Genomic DNA, 20,974 nt, shown 5'->3' on the forward strand with positions numbered 1-20,974 from the left:
ACCTATTTCAAGGTCTGTGTCTCAGCTTTGCAGCTGGACAAGGCTCCCTGAGACTTGAGGGTCTTGTCACTCTCTTATTTCCCATAATCAGTACTTGCACACAGGAAACAACTTAACTCAACATGGTTGTGTTGAACAATTTTCTGAGAAACTATAAGTTTTAAATACAATGGAGAATTTGTTCTCTCAAAGAATCCTACAGTAAATCAACTGGTAAATTCCAGGTTAAGAGAGAGAGAGAGAAAGAGAAAAAAAAAAAAACTAGCTTAAACTTTTTAAAAAAAATCTGAAGTTTACAGACTGGATTCTCTTCAAGGCAGATGCATTTGTAGGAACATAAAGACAGCTGTACATGATTCCTTGTTTCTAAGACTACGGAGACATGATCCAAGAGGCAGATGGGAGGCACATGAGTAAGGCAATGCCAACTGGCCTGCCAGTACCACAAGGCTGGAGCCGAAGCCACAGAATGAGCTGCAGAGTTGGGGCTGTACACCTCAAGTCATCAACCACACACACATTCACACACAAGTCCAGGGACACCCACCCCACACCATTCCCCTATACAAAGTCCTAGGATAGCCCTCTCCCAATGCATTCCCCATCTTTCCAGAAGTCTCCCAGTTAGTTTCTCTGCACACCCTGTGACACTGCCATAAAGTATCTCTCCAGGGAACCATGAGGTCCCTACACTAATCTGTTCCTTCACTTAGACCCAAGACAAACCGCTCCCCAACCTCTTCCCTCCCAGAATCCCAGGACAATTTCCAACTTGCTTTCTACATAGCTACTGGAAGGTGCCCCTCAATCCACCCTCCTTCCTCTCCCCCAAACCATTCCCTCTCACTCTAGCTTCAGGAACTCTTCGTACAGCTCTGCCCCCATTGCCCTGCAGATTCTCTCTGAAATGGCCGAGGCCTGTTTCCTCCCCTGAAACTGAGGGCACAGTTGTTCTCACTGCAGATACTCTGGGAACATTCTCATAGGTTGTTTCCTCCCTCACAGACCTTGGACTGCCCCACATCCTGGCACTAAGCTCATGGGTGTAAGACATCCCCACAGCCTGGCCCCTCCCTGCAAGTCCCAGGACCCCTCTACTCCCTGTTTCCTCCCCTGATGCCCTTATTCCAACATCGGGCTGTCTCCTAACCACTGTCAGGTCAGAGACACCTCCATTTGCCTCCTCTCTGGGGGAGCCAGTCACCCACACTGCAGCAGGTACATGTCTGACCACGGGAGCCCCAACAGCTGCAAGCGTCCCCTGATGCAATGTCCCCCTCACTACCTCAGGAACTACCCCACTGTGTCTCCTCCACAGACCAGGAACACCTTCAGAGCCTGCTTCCATCTCAAGGTTAGGGATTCTGGCAACAGTGGACAAATCAGTCATTTGTCTTCTTTGCCATATCTCCGAGCTTTCTCCACAGGCACTATCCACCACCCTGTGAGGCCTGAAGAGCCCACAAGCTGTGGGTGCTTCCACAGTTGTGGCAATTCTAGCAGCCACGGGCATCGAGGCAGACTGTCTTCTTTGTAAACCCTCAGCTAGTATCTCATCCCCTGTGGCCTCGGGGAGCCCCACAGTCATGGATACCCCTGCAGGTGGTCTGCCTTCTGCTGAGTCTGAGACTCTCCTAGAACTAATATGCTCCCACATAGAACAAGATGTCCTGGGAGACATGGCCACACTATCAGGGGATATCCCTGCAGTAACAGGTTTACCTACAGTTAGCCTCCTTCCTGACAAGCCTGAGAAACTTCTGGAGCCAGCCTCTACCTCCAGAGAACCAGGTATCTCAGGAGTCATGGGAACTCCAACAGCTTGTCTCCTTCCCTGTGAACCAGAGAGAGTCCCAGACTCAGTACCCTCTACCACAGATGAGTATTCCTCAGGAGCCCTGGGCTTCCCAGAGGCAACAGGAGTCCTTCCCTGCAGGTTCACAGTATCTGTGGATCTGCTTTCCTGACACACCCACAAGGCATCAGGTACACCCAGAGCCGAGGGTACTCTTTCTGTGGCACACCTATATTTTGGCATCACAACTGTCTCTAACACCCCCACTGCCCTCCTCCTCCTACACGGACATGACAGAGCTCTACAACTGACACCCTGATCCATAGCCCCGGGTATCCCTAAAGCCGCAGCACCTTGAGCCTCTTGCTCCCCCATGACCTGCCTTCTTTCCCATAGGCTTAGGAGATTCCCATGTGTCTCCTCCATAACTGGCCCTGGTAATGCCTCAGCTAGAGGAGCCCCTGGAGACTGCTGTCTCTCCCACAGACCTGAAACATCATAGCTGGTTTCTTCTCCCCTGTCTCCTGACACCACCACAGTCTGCAAGCCTGGCAGCTGTCCTGCTTCCCACAGTCCTGGAACACTTGCATCATCTGCCTCCTTTCCCAAAGCCCTGGGTGCTCCCATTGCCTGTTCTACACCCCATGGGCCCTGGGCACCCCAAGAACCTGCCTCTAGCTCCTCAGAAGCAGACAGCTCTGCAGCCTGTGCAGCTCCCCATGACCCTGGGTCACCTCCACATCTGGCTCCCTCTTCTCTAGCACAAGGCACTCCTACATACCGTCCCACGGCCCTCAGGCCAGGAATACCCCTAGAACCTATATCCTCCACCTCTTGTCTCCTTTGCCACAACCCTGTGGCTGCCCGGGAGGCAGTTTCATCTTCCATAGCCCTGGGTAGTACCATCAAGGCATCAGGCGGTCCTACAATTTCCCCCCTTTCCCATAACATGGGCCTATATACAGCTTCCTCTGCCAGAGGCCCAGAAACGTGCACAGACTGCCCTCCCCAACATGAACCTTGGGCACCCCCACATTCCATCACTTCTCCAGCTTTGGACCTTTTCACAGCCTCAGACCATCCTATGGCCACAGGTAGCCCCACTGGTTGTCTTTCTTCCCAAGGGCCCGAGGCAGCAGAGCCTATCTTCTCCACTACCTCAGGCCCACCCACAGCAGGAGGCGCCTTCCCAGCTTGTCCCTGCCTACAGAAGGTGGAGAGTCTCTCACAACCCGTCTCTATTCCCCTAGCTGGGGGTAGTCCTGAGGCCCGGGGGAAAGTCCTAGCATGTCCTCTCACCCAGGGTCCTGTGACACCACCTCTGCTGGTCTCTACCCAGGACGCTCGCCCGGGAACACCCTTTTCGACTGGCCCCTCTCCCGCAGGAACAGGATGGAGCTCCACTCTGCTTCCTTCCCAGCATCCTGAAGCTACCCTCATAGCTTGCACCTTCAACCACAGTTCCAGGATGCTCTCGTGGCCAAGTGTTCCTGGTCGACCTTTTCTCTCACAGCTTGGTGGATTACTATTGTCTGGCTCCTCCTTTCCAGATCCAGTGACCCACACAGACCCAGCGGGCCCTATCACCTCGGGCTCGCCCACAGCCCCGTTCACCCACACTATCCCTGGGTCCATTCCTGCTTCAACTGAGCCTGCAGTCCCAGGTGTCCCAGAGGCCCTGTTTACCCCACGGGGCTCCGGAGTTCGTCTCCTCCCCAGAGCCCGCCGACCTATGCTTATACAGCGCACCCGCCGCACTGAAGACCTCACCCGGCGCCTTACTCCACAGCCTCGGGACATCCTTGCGCCCCACCTCCTTGCCCACAGGGGCCGAACACCCCACCAAGACCTGCCGGCCACCACGCAACGAGCCGGCATCTTTGCTGCCAGCGTACACCTGCGCAGCTCGGGTATGGGCCCGTGGCCCACTGCCGGGCTCGCAGCTCCGGGACAATTCCTTTCCCCAACGCAAGCTCGGGCACGCTGTCTTTGCACCTGTTCCCCTAGACAGCGTGGCCCGCACACGCACTCACAACACTCGGTCCGGCCCTCGCCGCCTTTCTGCCTCCTAGCTCTCTCCGTACCCCCGCCCAGCCCCGGACGCCGCCCCCAGCCCCGGCCCCCCTAAAGCCTGACAAATGAAAAGGTAATTGGAGGGGCGGAGCTGCTAGAGGAGCCCGGGGTAAGATCTCCTCTCACTTGTCCCCCTCTGCCTAACGCAGCTTCCCAGAATTCCCCCAGCTCCGGCCCGAGCCCACCTGGCTCGGCGAGGCGCGGCGACCCGGAGGCGGACAGACAAGCCCAAGCTAGGCCTCGCTTCCGGCCTCTCGCCCAGTCGCCATGGCAACAAGCGCGGGGCCGCTTGGGAACCGTTGAGCTTCCAGAGCCATTGGAGGATCAAGGTGTTGTAGTGAGACGGGTTTTGCAGTTACTGTCCATGAGACCAGAGTGGGGACCAGACCAGGTCAGAAGTCTAGATGTCAGAAGAGAGCTGGCGCCAAAAAGAAATTTCAGCAGACCAAAGTGACTGTCCTACCGAGTTATGGTCTTCCGAGGCTCCCGTAGCACCGCACAGCTCCAGCGGCACCTCCCTCCCGGAAATTTGTCCACGCCCTACTTCGGCCCGCCTAGAGGCGGCAGGTCCCCAGAGCGCCTCCCGAGCTCTTCTCGGGACTGTACCCATGGCCACCTTCGAGGAGGTGAGCGTGTCCGGCTTCGAGGAGTTCGACCAGGCTGTGAAGGAGCACGAGGGCAAGACCATTTTCGCCTATTTTAGTGGTTCTAAGGATGCCGAAGGGAAGAGCTGGTGTCCGGACTGTGTGGAAGGTGAGACTGGGACTGCGGGTTGCTACGCCGCAGAAGTGGGGAAGAAAGGTCCCTACTAAAGCCAGAAAGTGAGATCGTAGTGGCAAAGATAAGGATCTTGGTTCTGTAGACCCGCAGAAGAGTCTGAGCTGGCCCCTTGTCTCTCATTAGGTCCTGATTCGCTCCACCCAAGGGTAGCCCTCATTTTTATCATGGACTCAGATCTTGGAACCTGATTCTTTAAAATTCTCAGTTCCCCAAATGATTAGTGTCTTTCAGGACTCAAAAGTTGGTCTTAACGTTAGCAAACATATATGCTTTCTGATGTTCTAGGTGTGTCTTAAGGACAGTCAGGATTAGGACTTAGTGATTCTCGAGTCCAAAAGAGAACATGACTTTAACATCCTCATTCTTGCTGCAGGTTAAAGTCTACTAAGACTGGGGAGAGGGGAGAGGTTGTGGGGGCAGGGCGCGGGCTATCGCAGTTGGATGTGTAATTACCTTAACTTTTTTAAAAAGCTGAGCCAGTCGTTCGAGAGGGACTGAAGCATGTTACTGAAGACTGTGTGTTCATCTACTGCCAAGTAGGAGACAGACCTTAGTAAGTGATCATGTATACCCTTATCTCCAGACATGGGCTAGGTTCTTAAAACTTGGGTGGAAAGGACCTCAGATATTTGCATAAGCCAAGCAATTAGAATTACTGAATCCAAATTTGACGTTAATGTTCTGTCTGCCACATAGTATCAATAAATTTGGTGTGGAATAAGTTCAGAATGCTATTGACCTGACCTTTTATATTTTACCTTAGCCACACTTTGAATGTAAACTTTGTAGAGGGTGATACCTAGGTTAAATCCTCAAAATGTTTAAATGTTAACAAAAGCAATGATTACTAATATACTAAATATAGATCCACTGCTGAGTAAACTGTAATACAGTAGTATTTTTCATGATCCTTTTCCTTTTGGAATAGCTGGAAAGACCCAAGTAATGACTTCAGACAAAAACTGAAATTAACTGCAGTGCCTACACTACTTAAATATGGAACAGTGAGTATCTACCTTTATGTTGTGGCTATCATGTAGTTAAAACTCAAGTTGTTAAAAGATCTTGGCATTTAATTTCCAACATCACATTGCTGTCAGAGTGAATCAGAAACACAAGTTGGTGCCTATTCCCCTGCCAAATCCCAATGAACTAATAATGCAGAAGAGTGTTTGGGGAGTGTTTTTCAGCCACTGTTAAGATTATGTGTTCAGAAGTTGACTCATTCCTGAAAGCATGTGTCACTGTTTTCTAACTCCATTTTTCACGTTTAAAAAGGCTCTCCCTTTATTTCAGCCTTGCCCCTAGGATCCTAAATTAAAGAGTCGAGGGAAAGAGATGGCAAGGCACTGGACTTGCCGTCTCTTGTTTTCAGTCTATGGGGCTTCCTGGTATGGGACCTGCTAAGGCCCTTCAGGCCAAGTATTTTAATGATTCATCTTAAGTATCTTAACTACTTCATAAAGCTTGTTATAACTAGCTGATAGTTTCTTTCTTTCTTTAGGTTGTTTTTTTTTCTTTTTCTTTTTGATAAAGGGTTTGTGTAGCCTTGGATATCCTGGAACTCGATCTGTAGACCAGGCTGGCCCCTGGAGTGCTGGGATTAAAGGCATACACCACCAGACCTGGCTATCTGATAGTTTCTGATGGCAACATTTCTATGTTCAAAAATGTCTACTTTGAATGTAGAATTCACTCCACCCCTAGTAACATTTCATAGCAGTGTTTAAAACTTAACCTTCTTTTTTTACAGCCTCAAAAACTTGTGGAATCTGAGTGCCTTCAACCCAACCTCGTGGAAATGATATTCTCTGAAGATTAAGATTTGGTGATAGCACTGGGTGTTAGTAGAGCACGATTTTGATCCCAGTACTTGGGAGGCAGAGGTAGTCAAATCTGTGAGTTCAAGGCCAGCCTGGTCTACAGAGCTAGTTCCAGGACAGCCAGAGCTACGTAGTCTCGGGAAAAAAAAGATTTGATGATCACAATTGTGTCTTGATTCCCTGGTTTGCTTAAAAGAAACCACATATTTGCTTTGAATTGATCAGTGTATGTCTAAACAATAAAGAATTAAAATACAAACTTCCAATTAGCTTTGTAATACATGACTATTTAAAAGATTTGAGTAAAATGGGTCTTCAGTATGGCAGTGGTAGCTCAGAGGAAATATTAAAGATAAAAAGTAACTTACTAACTTCAAAATCTGCATCTATTAGGATCTGTTACCTTAAATTCTATGCATTTGCAAAACCCTTTTCTGCCTTTGAAATGTAGAACTTCACTAAACCATTTAGGGAAGACACATGGAATGTATATGCTTATTTTAGGTAGCTTTGTTCCATAACTACAACTGTCTAAAATGTGATTCTCTTGAAGACAGGCTGGTTCTTCTAGCCACAGGCAAGTTACTGTCTAAATCTCAATTTCTTCAAAAAAGAATTGTGTCAGGCATAGTGATGCACACCTGTAATCTTATCACTTTAGAGGCTAAGGCAAAAGAATCACAAGTTTGAAGCAAGGTGGTCTACAGGACCAGACCTTGTCACAAAAGAAAAGCCCAACTATTGTACCTCAAATAAAACAAGAATGTGGACTAAAGAGGGGGTTCAGTGATTAAGAGCACTGGCTGCTCTCCTAAAGGACCTGAGATTCCCAGAACACACATGGCAGCTCAAAACTGTCTATAACTTCCATCTAGGTTATCTGATGCTCTCTTCTGGCTTCTGAGAGCACCAGGCATGCAGGTGGTACAGACATACATTGTATAGGCCAAACATTCACACACATAAAAAAAAATTTTTTTTTTTTTAAAGCAGCATGTGAGCAGGCCTAGTAGCTATCTTTAAGGCCAGTACTCAGGAGATTGGGGTAGAAGGATCACAAATTCCAAGGCACCCTAGGCTACAAAGTGAGACCCTGCCTCAAAAAATAGAGAAAAAAGTAGGGCTAGAAATGGTTCTGTGGTTCATAGTAGTTGCTGCTCTCGCAGAGGATCCAGGCACTACATGCTGACTCACAACCACCTTCAACTCCATTCCAGGGGATCTAATGTTCTCTTCTACTGGCCTCCTTGGGTACCAGGCATATGGTGCACATATATGCAAGCAATTCAGACATATAAAATAAAAATCTTTTTGAAACAGATTAAAAGAAGCATTTCTAAGGAAGTGCCTACTTGTTGTACTTGTCAAATAAATGCTAACTTTCCCAAAGAAAGCTATTTGAGGCTCACCTTAAGGACAAGAGTCCAGTTAGTCATTAACTACCAGCCTGTCCATGCCACTACTAGATTTCAGCTATCTTACAAAGCAGGGAGCAACTGAGTATGTCCTTTCCTGCACAAAGAAGGAATCTTCCTATAGTTCTTGCTCTGCAGTTAGAGCTCATTGACTCCAGGAAGACAGGGTGGGGTGGGAGTGGATCAGCTGATGTCAGTAAGGTTCCTAGAAATGATCTGGCTCAGGGTACCACTGTACGCCATACCCATGTTCTTAAACTGCTCTACAACACCCAACATTTACATTCTTATTCACTTGGTTCTCTTCAATGCAACTGAAATTTACAAATCCCCAGAGAAATCAAAGTAGAGCAAACAATTCTGATTTAACAGAAATAATCTATTAACAATATAAAGTTTGTTGACCAAAAATAACACTAATGGTTCTGAGTGCTACCCTAATAAAGGTGAGCAGGAAGAGTTGTCTTTTATGGGTACTGTACAACAGCAATACATTATATACATGTCCTTAGAGCCCAGTCTGCCCCCAGCTCTTCATTTTCCTGCTGTGTTATTCTGCTGTTGCTGTTCTGCCAGGGCTTGCTGGAGACGCATCCGCTTCCGGGAGTAGTGCTGCCAGTGTAGAATCTGCTGTTCGTCAATGAATTTCGCACACTGAGCATTCACCAGCTCCTTTCGAAAGTGTTCATATTGGAGCAGTTCTAGCATGTGTAAACACTGAGGGTACCTGGGTTTAAGTTCATAAGTTAATTGTCAACATAATGTAAGGCATCCCAAGTTCTAATTCAGATACTCCCCTAAAAATAATCTTAAGCCTACAAGTTCTATTAACAAAGTACCTATTTGGTAATGTCACTCCCACCATGTTATTTCAGAACATTATGCAAAATTAAAATTCAGAAACCTTAAGTAAGTTGCCCAAGACCACACAACCCAGTAAAATCGGTAGATAACCATACTCTTCTAGTTTTCCAAGTGAGGAACATGAACACTTTTTAATTTAAAAACATTTTATTGCATGTATTATTTAGCATTTGTGTGAGAAGGAGAGTAAGCACTTGTGGAGGGCACCATGGGAGTCCTAGGGATCAAACTCAGGTCATGCGGCTTGCAGCAAGCTCCTTTACCCACTGAGCTATCTCATTGGCTCTGAAGACTTTGAAAATAGTTATATGTTTAATAAATACTGGTTTTCCATTAGAAGTCATAAAAGGGTAACCTTTATTTAAGTGAATCAACTAACTCCACAAGAATCATATACATTGCTAGGCATACACCTGGACTCCCAGTACTCAAGAAACTTAAGAAAAGTAGATTTAATTTAATGGCCATGTAGGGTTGCACTGCAAGATCCCTCCTCCAAAATAAACCATGAACAAAAGTTGTGCTTTAATCGATCCTCAGCTCAAAAAAAAAAAAAAAAAGATTTAAAAAAAAAAGGTTGTGCTTTAATTATCTATGGGAATTATAGCAAAAAATCATGTATATTACAGGACTGAGCGAAGACAAGTACACTAGGGTAAAAAGAAGCCAAATATTTGATGACCAAAAAAGGGTGAGGAAGGGGAAAGGGCAGGTAGTACACGTACTGTGTCACTGAGCTAGAACTACAACAGTACATTCTCATCGCCTTTTTAAAAAATGTTATGTTTATGGGTGTTTTGCCTGCATGAAGTCTATGCATCACAGCCATGCAGTGTCCATGGAGGTCAGAAAAGGGCACTATATCCCCTAGAACTGGAGTTACTGATGGTTGTAAGCAGCCATGTGGGTGCTGGGTATTAAACCTGGGTCCTTGGAAGCCAGTGCTTTTAACCTATGACCCATCTCTCAAGCTCCATCTTCATGTCAATTAACACAGACACAAAGAAACAGACATAGATATGTATGCATATACAAACATACACATACACACCAATCCTAGCTTTGTATGTACAGGGCCTAGAGACAAACCACTGTAATAGCAATGAGTACACTTACGTCTCCAGAGCTTCGTTCTCAAATAGCATCTCCAGAGTTCCTTGAAACAACTAATTTACGACTAGGACAGACAAAGTACACCAAGAATGCAGGATACAACATGTCAAAAAGAAGTGCTAAACATGGATAAGGATATGTCAGAAGGACACAAGAGCCAATCTAAAGGTGCTCCAGCAGCCAATTCTGCTGGAGTAATTAGAGCCAAGAAAAATGACTGTGATCACTGGATACAGACAAGAATCCACAAGTTAATACTGATATACATGTTTGAATGAGTAAATAACAAGGGAATGAATACTTTTCCTTGCTATAGAATTCTGACTAATAAATATAGAATGATAGAAAATTCCATAATAAAAACTGAGGCAAGTATCTGCAATAATGATAAAATTAGGGAGAAGAGAACAAATAATATTAAAGTATAATGACACATATATGAAAATGTCATGATGAACCCATCACTTTGTAAGTTAACCTAAAATATTACTTGATTAAAAAATGCTAAAACTTCTGGGTGGTGGTGGTCTATGCCTTTAATCCCAGCACTCAGGAAACAGAGGCAGGAGGATTTCTGTGAGTTTGAGGTCAGCCTAAACTGCAGAGTGAGTTCCAGGACAGACAGCCAGAGGGCCCTTAGACAGAGAAACCCTGTCTCAAAAAAAAAAAAAAAAAAAAAAAAAAAAGCTAAAATTAGGGGATGAAATTTATGTAACAAGATGTCTATATAATTAACAAGTTACTTATTAAATAAAAAAGAAAAACAGTAACTTGATTGTGGGGAAATCTAGAAGGCACCATCTAATACAATGGATCAAAAGTAACATCATCACTAATGGGACAAAGAGATTTCACCTGACTCTGGATTATAACAAACCAAGAAGGAAAAGTAACAAAGAGAAACAGCAAAAGTTTGAGTGAGAGAGGAAGTGGGAAATAGAATAAGGCGGCAGAGAGGGAGGCAGAGAGAACACCAAGGAACTCAAGACTAAGAAAAGAGGATGACAAATGTAACATACCAGCCTAGATTGGAGACCACACTAGATCCAGGACAACAGCAGGACAATAGACAGAATCTAATGGGGTCTACAGACTACAGAGTAGACGAATATTAATGTTCCATCAAAATGAAGATCCCGGCAGTCTCATTCCGATGCAGCTTTTGCCTGCCTTTGGGAGTTACTCAGAAAAGTCAAGAGAATCTTTCTGCTAAGCATGCCTTCCACAACACTTTGGGCTTCCATACTTTTTCTTTGCCTTCTTTCCCCCAGTCTTATTGACTGCCCTCCATGTCAGCTTTTGTTCCTTCTTCTTTGAGCAGTTGAGATTTTACAGCTTGCTTGCCCTGGGGTATTTTTCTTGTAAATGCTAATAATTTTGTCCTGGAGCTTTTAAAAGGAGGGAGGATGATAAGGTAATAAGAAAATGAGAAGGGGTCATGGGGTGGGAAGGCTTACACAGGGGTGGGGGAAGGAGGGATGGCTAGGGCTGCCCCTGCAGAACCAATGCTATGCTTCCCTTCCAGTAAAGGCTTATTATTTTTATTCCAAATAAAGAGCTGTCTGTAAGTGTAATAGCTTAGCCCAGAATGTTCTATTCCTACTATACTAGCTAATTCTATTTTATGGCACTTCAGTAATTTAAAAGATTCAGCTCTGAGTATCAGGTAGTAGCTTCAAAGACAGTGTTTAAATTTCTTAAGTTCAGTTTCTTTGTGTGCAAAATAATGTGACCAGCAAGAGAATGGTGTTAAGTAGCACTTAGTAACTGGAATTTAGGCAATTATCTTTCCCTTATCAATTTTGTAGAAAACAATATTCTTAATACTTTAGACTACAGAGTAAGTAATTCCACATATTCTACAACACACTAACTCCAGGTCTACAAGATGAAATTGAAGAGGTACAAATGGAAATACTCACAATTTGATTTTTAAAAATTAAAAAAGACATAAACAGAGAAGTCAAGTAACCTGCATTCAATTCATGGAAATAACTAGTGGATTTTAGTTGGTAAAGCTTCTAGAAAGTCAACAATTTGACTCTCAAACCTCTTCCACTCAAAAAAAGTATAGTCAATCTATGTTGAATTATCACAAGGAAGAGAAATGCCATGTGGTCCGTGGTACCCTGACCACATTTGAAGGCCTATGTTTAGTGTGTTGTTGTGGTTTTTTGGGTTTTTTTGTTTGTTTTTGGTTTTTCGAGACAGGGTTTCTCTGTGTAGCTTTGCACGTTTCCTGGAACTGACTCTGTAGCCCACGCTGGCCTTGAACTCACAGAGATCCGCCTGGCTCTGCCTCCCGAGTGCTGGGATTAAAGGCGTGCGCCGCCGCCACCACCACTACCACCACCACCTGGCTTTCGTTTGTTTTTTCAATTTTATTATTTTTATTTATATGCATGGGCATTTTGGTGCTTGTGTCTCTTATGTATACACAGTGCTTTCAGAGCCAAAAGGCATCAGAACTTATGGAACTGGAATTTTGGATGGATGTGACCTGCCATTGGGTGCTGAGAACCAAACCTGGGTCCTCTGCAAGAGCAGCAAGTGCTCTTAAGCACTAAGCCATCTCTCTAGCCACCACCACCCCCCCCCCCAAATTATTTTATTTTGAGCCAGGGTCTCACTATATAACCCAGTTAGCTTCAAACTCAAGAGATTTCCCTCTCCTTCTTCTAAGTGCAGGGATTAAAGGCATGTACCACTTTGCCTAGCCTATGTTTAGTTTTTTTGTTGAATTGGCAGATAATCAAAAAGGTTCCTGAGAACTCTGGAAACCATGGCACTAAAACACTTACTGACGGCACCTAAAGACAGATGTTTAAGAGAAACTCTGCTGCTAACATACTAGCTATCAGTAAGCAGGCCACATCCTGGGAAGTCTGGAGGAGACAGCTTTCCTCAGCTGCAACCAGCCTCTGCCTGGGAAAAGAAAGACTCGGCTCTTCCCAAGTTCCAAGAGTTGGAATTCTGTTACATAAAGCCTTCCTATCTTTAAATTTTGGCAGCTATTTTAAAATTTTTAAACCATGTGCAGATATAATCAAACTGCCCAACAGGGGTTAATTCACAACCTCTCTTGAATTTAAACATCTATAGCTGTTATCTCCAAGAGGACACAGATTAACAGAAAAGCAACACAAAAAACCCTACAAACAGGTTAGAGCTACACAGAGGTCTGTCTGATCCTAATGTAAGGAAGAGCTCTCTAACCTCTGGCCATCAATGGAGTAGGCTGCCTCTATAGAGGGACACAGGCTCACTGGAAGCCTCCAGCAGAATATAGATAATCATCATCCAACAACTCTGCTGGTGAGACTGAACTTGAAGGTGACTACAGCTTTCAATAGCCAATCTGAAATCTTCTAGCACTAATGTAACAATCTCCTAATAATAACTTAAAGTCTCTTCTTTGGATTCCTATAGGAATCAACAATTGCACATGAAGAGCACAATCGGACTACATCAGTTCAACAGGCAGCCCAGGAATTGAAAAGAGACTAGGATTTGAAGAAAAGGTTTCAAATGTTTTCCTCTAATATTTAAGATAGGGTCTGTCTATGTGGCCTTGATTGGCCTGAAACTTGCTACATAACCAGGCTAGTTTCGAACTCACAGAGGTCTGCCTGCCTCTGCTTTCTTAGAGCTAGGATTAAAGGGGCATCAGTCTAAACTTCTGGGTGTTTTGTTGTCTACCCCTTTAGGGGAGGGGGAGTTCAAGACAGGGTTTACCTGTGCAGCCCTGGCTGTCCTGGAAGAAGCTTTGGAGAACAGTCTGGCCTTGAACTCAAGAGATTCGGCCCACCTCTGCCTCCCAAATGTTGGGATTAAAGGTGTACACAAGCTTGTTTTTCTTTTTTAAGACAAAGCAGAGATGAGTTCAAGGTTTTATCATTAAAAGGGATAGTTATGTGATTGTAATGTTTCTTACAATTTAGTAAATCCTATAATAAAATTGTCATCAAGCAACTTGACAGTGTCCATGTTTGTTTTTTCACAGTGAGTTAATGTGCATGATACATTTAGCATAGTGCCTGACACACAGGACACTGTAAAGAAGGACCCTCTAAGATTCCTAGAAAACACCACTTCCTATGTGCTCATTTTCAGCTTATGGTTATGCCACTGCGTTTTAGTAGCTTTAGTAAGGCATTAGAAACCCAGAGAGACAAGGGGAATGTTAAATGACAAGGTTAGAAAAGACCAAAGCACATTAGAGCCTTAGTCTAAAACCAGTTAACTGGATTTTATCTCCATAACCGGAAGTGGCATGTTCTGGTTTATATTACTGAGAGAGTAAGTTGGCTTCCACAGACAGCTGTTTGGCTTCGTTTGGTTTGAAGGGAGGGAGATAAGAGTGACAGCAGGAACAAGTGAGTTTACTGTAATAATCCACGTTAGAGATGGCAGTGTCTTACATTAACTAAAGGCAGAAAGACTCAAAACATAGTGTCCCTTCTGACACTGAGAAAACTGCTAAATGTCAGTACTTTGTATTTATAATAAAGTATACACAGACTTAAGATTATAAAAATTAAACTTACTTTAGATACTTGGCATATTCTGGTTCTTTCCAGTAAAGCAAGTACTTAAGATAATTAACAAAAGCTTTGTCTTTGAAGTAACCTCTCTGGGCAAGAACTGAAAGGCATAAAGAAACAATCTGTATGTCAACCAATTGCTGGACTACTGACTTGTAATCTCTAATAACGTAACTCTTTTTAACATCCCTACCATAAAAACACAAGGAATTAAAAAACACAAGTCCTTGTTTGCTCAGTTACTATCTACAGACCAGCACAAGTAAAATCTCATTCATATCATACATATCAAAGTAAACACTCTTATGAATTACATCCTGTCAGAAATCATTAACAGCTAGCTACTCAACTTAATGATGTACTCGACTTACAATTAAGGTAATTTGGGTTGGCTAAACATTGCACAAATTCCAACTCCAACTGAAACCGAAGTCGATTTCCAGCATCATCTAGAAAAAAAGACAGAAAAAAAAAACCACCCAAAATGAAAGTCACGATACGAATACTGCTTTGTAGAAGCAAAGATAAAAGTGAGACGGCTCAGCAGGTAAAAGCGCTTGCAGCAAAGTCTGATGAACCTGACTGAGTTCGATCCCTGGAACCCACAGGGTTGCAGGAGACAACCGACTCCTGCAAGTTGTCCTCTGACCTCAGCATGCACCGCCCACCCCCATATGAAGGAATTTATGAAAAAAAAAAAATCGAAGTGCAGGAAAGACTCCTTAGGAATCAAAGAGTGGAGCCTGATTTAAATAAAACAAAACAAGCTGGGCGTGGCGGCGCTCGCCTTTAATCCCAGCATTTGGGAGGCTGAAGTAGGAGGATCTCTGTGAATTCGAGGCCAGCCTGGTCTACATTGCTAGTTCTAGGACAGCTAGTAGTACATAATGAGAACCTGTCTCCAGAACAAAACAAAAACAATAAATTCTCTAAAATTAGTTGAGGAAAATAAATGGAATGGATATTTACCACCTGTAGGCCATTATGGAAAGACGTTAGCAGAGATCACTGGATAGTCTGTAATAGCTGTGCCGCCCCCTTTGTTAATGAGTTATAACCACAACTACTACTAACAATGACTACGTTAAGCAAAAACAAAGTGCTATATAAAAACAGAAAGCAAGGTGCAAAACGATCAAACAGCGGAGCTAAGATGGCAATCCGCATCGGAACGATACACGTTACCGACATTTCAAGCAAGTTCACGGGAAAAGTTCCAAAGAGCGGACAGTTGAAGGGCTGAGTCCTCCCTCAGCCTCCCCCACCTCGGCCCGGGAACTAGGGAGTGGGGGTTTGAGCAGCCCAGGAGCAAAGATGTTCACACAGGCCACAATCTCAGAGATACAACCACTTTCTCCCGCTCCGGTCCCAACCCTAAGGATGCCCAGTTAAGCCCGAAAGACGGCGCAGGGAAATGGGAGAGGAAGTCGGGGCAAAGGACCGTTCCCTCGGTGAAGACTCGGGGTGCAGGGCACAACGCACCTGTCTCCATAGCGACGGCCGCAGCCATAACAAGCAAAGAGTCGGAATCACAGCCAACCCGAACGAACGGCAGGGTCGAACGGTGAGGGAGGCTCCGGAAGCCACGGCTCCTATTTCCGGTCGCGGGGCAGGGTGGGACACAAGGGCGGGGACAGCCTCATTCTGAGAAGAGAGGCCCCGCCTATCCGTGTGGCTCGGGACGGCTGCGCGCGCAGTGAACGAGCGGGGCGTGCTGGAGGACCTCATTGATTGCAGAGTTTATGAGTCCAGCAGCCTACGCTGACGTAGTACACCATCCTGACGTCACCTTTCCCTGTGTGACGTGACGCAGAGCATGACCCTTGATCCTCTTTGTCCCTCCTGACCTGGGTGTACTGGAAGGATGGCCTCGCCCCTTAGGAGCAAGTCCTCCGCCCCGCGAGTGGAAAGCATCCGCCACAAGGAGACGTCAACTATCCGCGTGGAGACATCGTCCCACCGCGAGGAAACATCATCCCACCGCGTGGAGACGTCCTCCCGGCAGGTTCGAACAACTTCCCGGCAGGTGGAGACCTCTCAGCGCCACCGGGAGGGGCCCTCCCTCACCCCCTCGGCGAAGCGACTCCCTAGATTCCTCGAGGTGTCCTCCCAGCACGTGGAAACCTCCTCGCAGTGCACGGAAACGTCTTCCAGCCACGTCAGGGCGTCGTCATCCCAGCGGGTGGAGACGACTGTGCACCGTGTAGAGAGCCCAGCCAGGCGGGACAAGCAAGCTGCTCGCCAGAGTGCCAAAATGGCCCGATGAAGTGCTACCCAAGGGCCATGGCCCTTAGCCAGGACTGAAGTGCTTTCCAGTTGCCAGCCAGCCAGCTTTCACGAGAGCCAAGCATCTTTGGCTTCATTTGAACGCAGCCCATAAATCAATGTAAGAAACAGGCTGTGGTTTCTGGGCGCTGCCAACATGTATTGACATTGCAGCAGCACCTTAGACCACCGTGCTATTGGCCCAGTGTTCTGTTTAACCTGAAGCCAGCACAGAGGAGTTTCAGACTTGTGGTACTGTATATGCCTGGCCGATGGACAAAGAGGCCCTTTGAGTCTCTGCACCAGGTAAGTTTTGTAGTCTTAGGTCCGTCTAAAATGCCTTGACCACTTGAAATTTGTGAAGAGGGACCAAAGTTGTCATGAATTCTTGGCCACTGGCTTGATTATGTAGTGCATGAAACCTACAGGGCAAGGAACTGTCTTTCATGAATTATTAATTGGCCTTTATTTGTATTTCATTGTAGGCTTTCTTATGTTAAGTTTTTATCCACTGTACTCCACCTACACTTTTTTTCTAAATAGCTCAGGGGGTGTTAGAAAAAAACCAGGCAAGTCAGTTAATAAAAAATAACCTTGGAAGGGAAAGGATGAGGAAGCCATTGACACCTGACCTGAGGTAGGTTGAGGATGGGTACTGAGTGCCTACTGTGTGCTAGGTACTAGTTAGAGCATGTCAGATATAACAGTGGAAAAGACTAAGATCTTCCTCTAGCCAAGAGGAAGAAATAAAGGGGAAAGCAAGATACTGATCTCTTATGCTCCTGTGAAGGAAAAGGTGCCTTGTGGTAGAGAGCAGGGAGGTTCTTTTGAGACTATGGTCAGGGAAGCCTTACTAATTGTGTAACATTTGATCTGAGATTGTGTGGGTGAACAGTGAGCCATACCAAGATCTAGAGAAGAGTGCATTCTAGACTGTGTTCCAGACAGAAGGAAAAGCTAGCATAAAAGGTCAGTGGGAACAAACTGAAGATGTTTATGGAACAGAAAGACCAGTTAGTATATGAGAGTTTAGCATACCAAAAAAAAAAAAAAAAAGAAGAAGAAGAAGATGCTAGTTCCTATAGAGTCTTGGAAATCACAGTAAAAAGTCTGAGTTTTATTCTGTGATCATAAAAAAAAAAAAAAAAATTGATGCAAGGGAGTAAAGTGGATGAGGCAGTTTACATTTTAAAACTGCCTTTCCATCATTGGTGTGATAGTACCCAAGTTGGGAGTGAGTTTGTCTCCTGGGATAGTTGGCAGAGGCATGTGTGTCTGGAGGCAGCGTGGAAGGTGCTACTGCTAGCCTGGCCTCAAGTGCCTAGCAGCCTGGGATGCTGCCAGCGTCCTACGCTGTGCCCCAAAGAATCGCTGGGCTGAGAAAGCTGGCAGTGGTGAAGCTGAGAAACATCGAAGGTTCTAGTAACTTTGCTAGAGTTTGGTCCACAGAGCAGACCCCTCACTTCTGCATAGCAGGATTGTGGGAAGCCTGAAAAACAGTAATGGAAGTGTGGCAATAGTATCTTCTGGTGAGGAGCAGAGCAAGAGCTCTCAGAGGAAGAGGATGTGTTGCTCTGTAAGGAACCCTCCACCTCTCTTCAGTAATGCATGTGATATTTACCCTTAGAACAGAAGGCTGCAAATGGCCCTGGTTAAGCAGGACCCCTCATGAGTTAGAGTACTTGCCACCTCCAGGCACTTTTTTAACCTCAGGGAATGCACTGGGCTGTCCTCTAGAATGGGGGCTTAGGTCAGAAGAAATGGTTCAACTGTTATAGATGCTGAAACCACCATACACTGAGACCACCCTGATACCTCTCCACTTCATAAAACTGCTATGAACAAAGAATTAGCCTTTGGAATGTCAGTCTCTTCCAGTTTACTAATTCTTTAACATGCCCAACTGTGCCTTAAATACACGTGAACACAGCAGTAGCTTCTCTTCAACAGTGTTCCTTATTAGTGTTTTTATTACAAAAGTGGTATGTGTCTAATGTAACAAAATAAATCAAAGTTTTATAAAGAAACATGATTACTGTATCATCTTTCCTTTCATTTCTAACCAGGAAATAATGTCAGAAATGTGTTTGTCCTTCCAGACTTTTCTCCATTAACAAGGATTCTTGCTTCTGTCTCCTCTTCTAGTAGTATCTGGAAGACTGGCTGAATGTGACCTGGAAAAGCCAGACACCTGGCTTCTGGATCATTGATGCTTCTGGAAGGGCACAGGATCCTGGTAGATTCTCTGTTGTCCATCTCTTAAAATAAATTTTTATCTAGGTTTCTTCCTCCACATTTCACTTCTTTGTGTTTCAAAACTAGAATAGAAAGAGAGATACAAAGTATCAAAAAAGTGATAGATATGATAAAACCCATATTTGCCATAATACTATATTATACATTCCACAGCTTCAAAATGACAGTGTGTGTTGTCAATGTACCTGTTGTACTTTGTAAATGTCCGTTAATGTTAGCCACACTGTGTGTCATCCTCACGTTGTTCTCTGTAGGAAATAGTGCTGCTGTACCTGGCTCATGTCATACAATGTTCCAGACAATATGTGCAATAATAATGAATGGAGAGCAGTATTCTCCATTTTCAGTCAAGAAAGCCTTTGATGGCACAGTCTAATAATGGAGTTTATTATGTGAGGTAATAGTTGTATACAACTAACCTTCAGTTGTACCAGCCAGGTTAGTGTGAAAAACTAAATAAATGCAAATTCTTGAAAGGAGTCACTTCTTAGTCTCATAATCTTTTTTATATATATATTATCGGAGGGTGGTTTACAATATTTACTGCCTATTGTATTGAAAAGAAATGACTGGGTGTTGTGGTGCTCACCCATAATCCCAGGACTAGGAGAGGCTGATGCAGGAGGGTTGCCATGAGTTCCAGGCTAGCTAGGGCTACATAATAATAAGTACCAGACCAGTCAAAGCTACTAAGCAAGATCCTAGCTCAAAAAAATAAAACAAAGAAAAAAGAAAAAGGAAGGGGAGCCCAGTAAGATGGCTTGGAGCATAAAGGTGCCTGCCACCAAGCCTGAGAACCTGAGTTTGATTCCAGGGACCCACAGGGTAGAAGGAAAGGACAAACTCCCAAAAGTTGTCCTCTGACCGCCACACATAGGCCTCCCCTACCCTTCTCACATATACATAATTATTTAATTAAATTTTTTAAAGGTTGGCATTGACAGGCTCCTCTCCCCCCAAACTACTCAGGCCCTAGGAAGAACCAGGAATCCAATTAACAAGGTGTTTCTCACATCTTTAGAATACTTTCCAGAATTCCTGTTCCCCTATTCTTTCTATTGCTCCCAACCTAGAACAGCTGGTACAGGTATCCAAGCCGGTATAGGTATGGTTCAACTGTACTTACTGTGTTAAATAGCCTTTACCTCTGCTTGCCCTGCCTGAGCTCTTCCCACCAGTAATCAATGGTGAGAAATGCATGACTGGAAAGAACAGAAAACCTGTCCCAAAGTGTCAGAAACCGCAGCAGCTTGTCTCTCCCATAGTAAGTCACACAGTGTGTCATCCAGGAACAGCATTAGATCAGTCTGTTTTTAACCTGTATACAGTACATTAGCTCTGCATGCTTGCTTATTGTCTTGGCTAGGTTTCATTGCTTCGAAGAGACACCATTTGAGATTTTCTACCCCAACTTGAGGGAACAAGCCCTGTTTTCAGTGTGTGTGAGCTTTGGCAGTTTCCTGCTCTCGAGTAGTTTCCTTCCACATGCAGCAGTCAGTACCCAGCTGAGTGCCTGCTGGGCACCTGGGCCATCTCTAGAGTTCTCTTTCTATGCAGATTTCTTGTTTTCAGGATGTGAACTCGGCTCCCCCTCCTCAGCGCAGGATGGTGAGAGGACTCTGCCACAGCTCCTTCTCCCATGCTGCAGACCAAAACCTCTCTCTGGGCAGTGAGCTAGAGCAGTCACACGGCTCAGGTTCATTTCTCCAGGTATTGCAGGCCAGAGGGAAACCTGTTACTCCACTCTGCCTGGAATCCTCCTTCTGCTTACTTAATACAGATTTTGCTGAAGGTTAATGTTACTGTTTCCTTTCTAGGTAACAGAAAATCCAGGTGGGATTGTGAACAAATCCTTATGGTAGTTATAGTCCAGGGATGGAACATATCACCGTCTCAGAGATGGACACAATGGCTACATTGACTTGCTCTCTCTCTCTCTTTCATTTTCAAAATAGAGCCATACTCTGTAGCCCATGAACTTTGGTATTCCTGTTTCCACCCTCTGAGTGCTGGGATTATATGTATGTGCCACCTTGCCTGGCTCAT

The 20,974-nt window shown here is 45.1% G+C and overlaps 4 protein-coding genes across 11 annotated transcripts in view; 2 read left to right on the forward strand and 2 right to left on the reverse strand.

Annotated features, from left to right (window-relative positions):
* Nucleotides 1–4,321, reverse strand: part of Kiaa0753 (KIAA0753 ortholog) — a 51,471-nt gene extending 47,150 nt beyond the window's left edge. For 3 of the 7 annotated variants that reach the window (XM_036194849.1, XM_036194846.1, XM_036194855.1), the window contains exon 1: nt 4,054–4,321. The gene's annotated coding sequence lies outside the window, so the exon portion shown is untranslated. Of the gene's footprint in view, nt 1–2; nt 3,843–4,053 lie in introns of those variants that run through there. The other 4 variants (XM_036194848.1, XM_036194847.1, XM_036194850.1 and 1 more) reach the window with 3 other exon arrangements.
* On the forward strand, nt 3,965–6,558 carry Txndc17 (thioredoxin domain containing 17). The gene is made up of 4 exons (XM_036194857.1): nt 3,965–4,621; nt 5,120–5,201; nt 5,577–5,652; nt 6,402–6,558. Exons 1-4 carry the CDS (start codon nt 4,273–4,275, stop codon nt 6,468–6,470), a joined length of 576 nt encoding a protein of 191 aa, XP_036050750.1. The 5' UTR covers nt 3,965–4,272; the 3' UTR covers nt 6,471–6,558.
* Nucleotides 6,559–8,253: 1,695 nt separating this feature from the next.
* On the reverse strand, nt 8,254–16,524 carry Med31 (mediator complex subunit 31). Its single transcript, XM_036195722.1, has 4 exons — nt 15,890–16,524; nt 14,779–14,856; nt 14,411–14,507; nt 8,254–8,613 (listed from the first exon to the last, which is right to left on the reverse strand). The coding sequence occupies exons 1-4, from the start codon at nt 15,915–15,917 to the stop codon at nt 8,421–8,423; spliced, it is 396 nt and encodes a 131-aa protein (XP_036051615.1). The 5' UTR covers nt 15,918–16,524; the 3' UTR covers nt 8,254–8,420.
* On the forward strand, nt 16,015–19,747 carry C8H17orf100 (chromosome 8 C17orf100 homolog). Of its 2 annotated transcripts, none has more exons than XM_036195720.1 (2): nt 16,015–16,978; nt 18,818–19,747. In XM_036195720.1, the coding sequence occupies exon 1, from the start codon at nt 16,272–16,274 to the stop codon at nt 16,671–16,673; it is 402 nt and encodes a 133-aa protein (XP_036051613.1). In that variant the 5' UTR covers nt 16,015–16,271; the 3' UTR covers nt 16,674–16,978; nt 18,818–19,747. The 2 variants fall into 2 exon arrangements, with proteins under 2 accessions (XP_036051613.1, XP_036051614.1); XM_036195721.1 differs by having other exon boundaries at nt 18,821–19,747.
* The last annotated feature ends 1,227 nt before the right edge of the window (nt 19,748–20,974 follow it).

The sequence above is a fragment of the Onychomys torridus genome, chromosome 8, assembly GCF_903995425.1.
Source record: "Onychomys torridus chromosome 8, mOncTor1.1, whole genome shotgun sequence".
Taxonomy (NCBI): domain Eukaryota; kingdom Metazoa; phylum Chordata; class Mammalia; order Rodentia; family Cricetidae; genus Onychomys; species Onychomys torridus.

Excerpts from the sequence above, each read along its gene's own strand:
- Txndc17 (XM_036194857.1), top strand. The coding sequence starts at position 4,273 with ATGTCAGAAGAGAGCTGGCGCCAAAAAGAAATTTCAGCAGACCAAAGT. Across the intron at positions 4,622-5,119 it reads GTGTCCGGACTGTGTGGAAG|CTGAGCCAGTCGTTCGAGAG; the intron begins GTGAGACTGGGA and ends TTTTTTAAAAAG. Across the intron at positions 5,202-5,576 it reads CAAGTAGGAGACAGACCTTA|CTGGAAAGACCCAAGTAATG; the intron begins GTAAGTGATCAT and ends CTTTTGGAATAG.
- Med31 (XM_036195722.1), bottom strand. The coding sequence starts at position 15,917 with ATGGCTGCGGCCGTCGCTATGGAGACAG. Across the intron at positions 14,508-14,778 it reads CAACCCAAATTACCTTAATT|TTCTTGCCCAGAGAGGTTAC; the intron begins GTAAGTCGAGTA and ends TATGCCTTTCAG. Across the intron at positions 8,614-14,410 it reads GAATATGCCAAGTATCTAAA|GTACCCTCAGTGTTTACACA; the intron begins GTAAGTTTAATT and ends ACTTAAACCCAG.
- C8H17orf100 (XM_036195720.1), top strand. The coding sequence starts at position 16,272 with ATGGCCTCGCCCCTTAGGAGCAAGTCCTCCGCCCCGCGAGTGGAAAGC.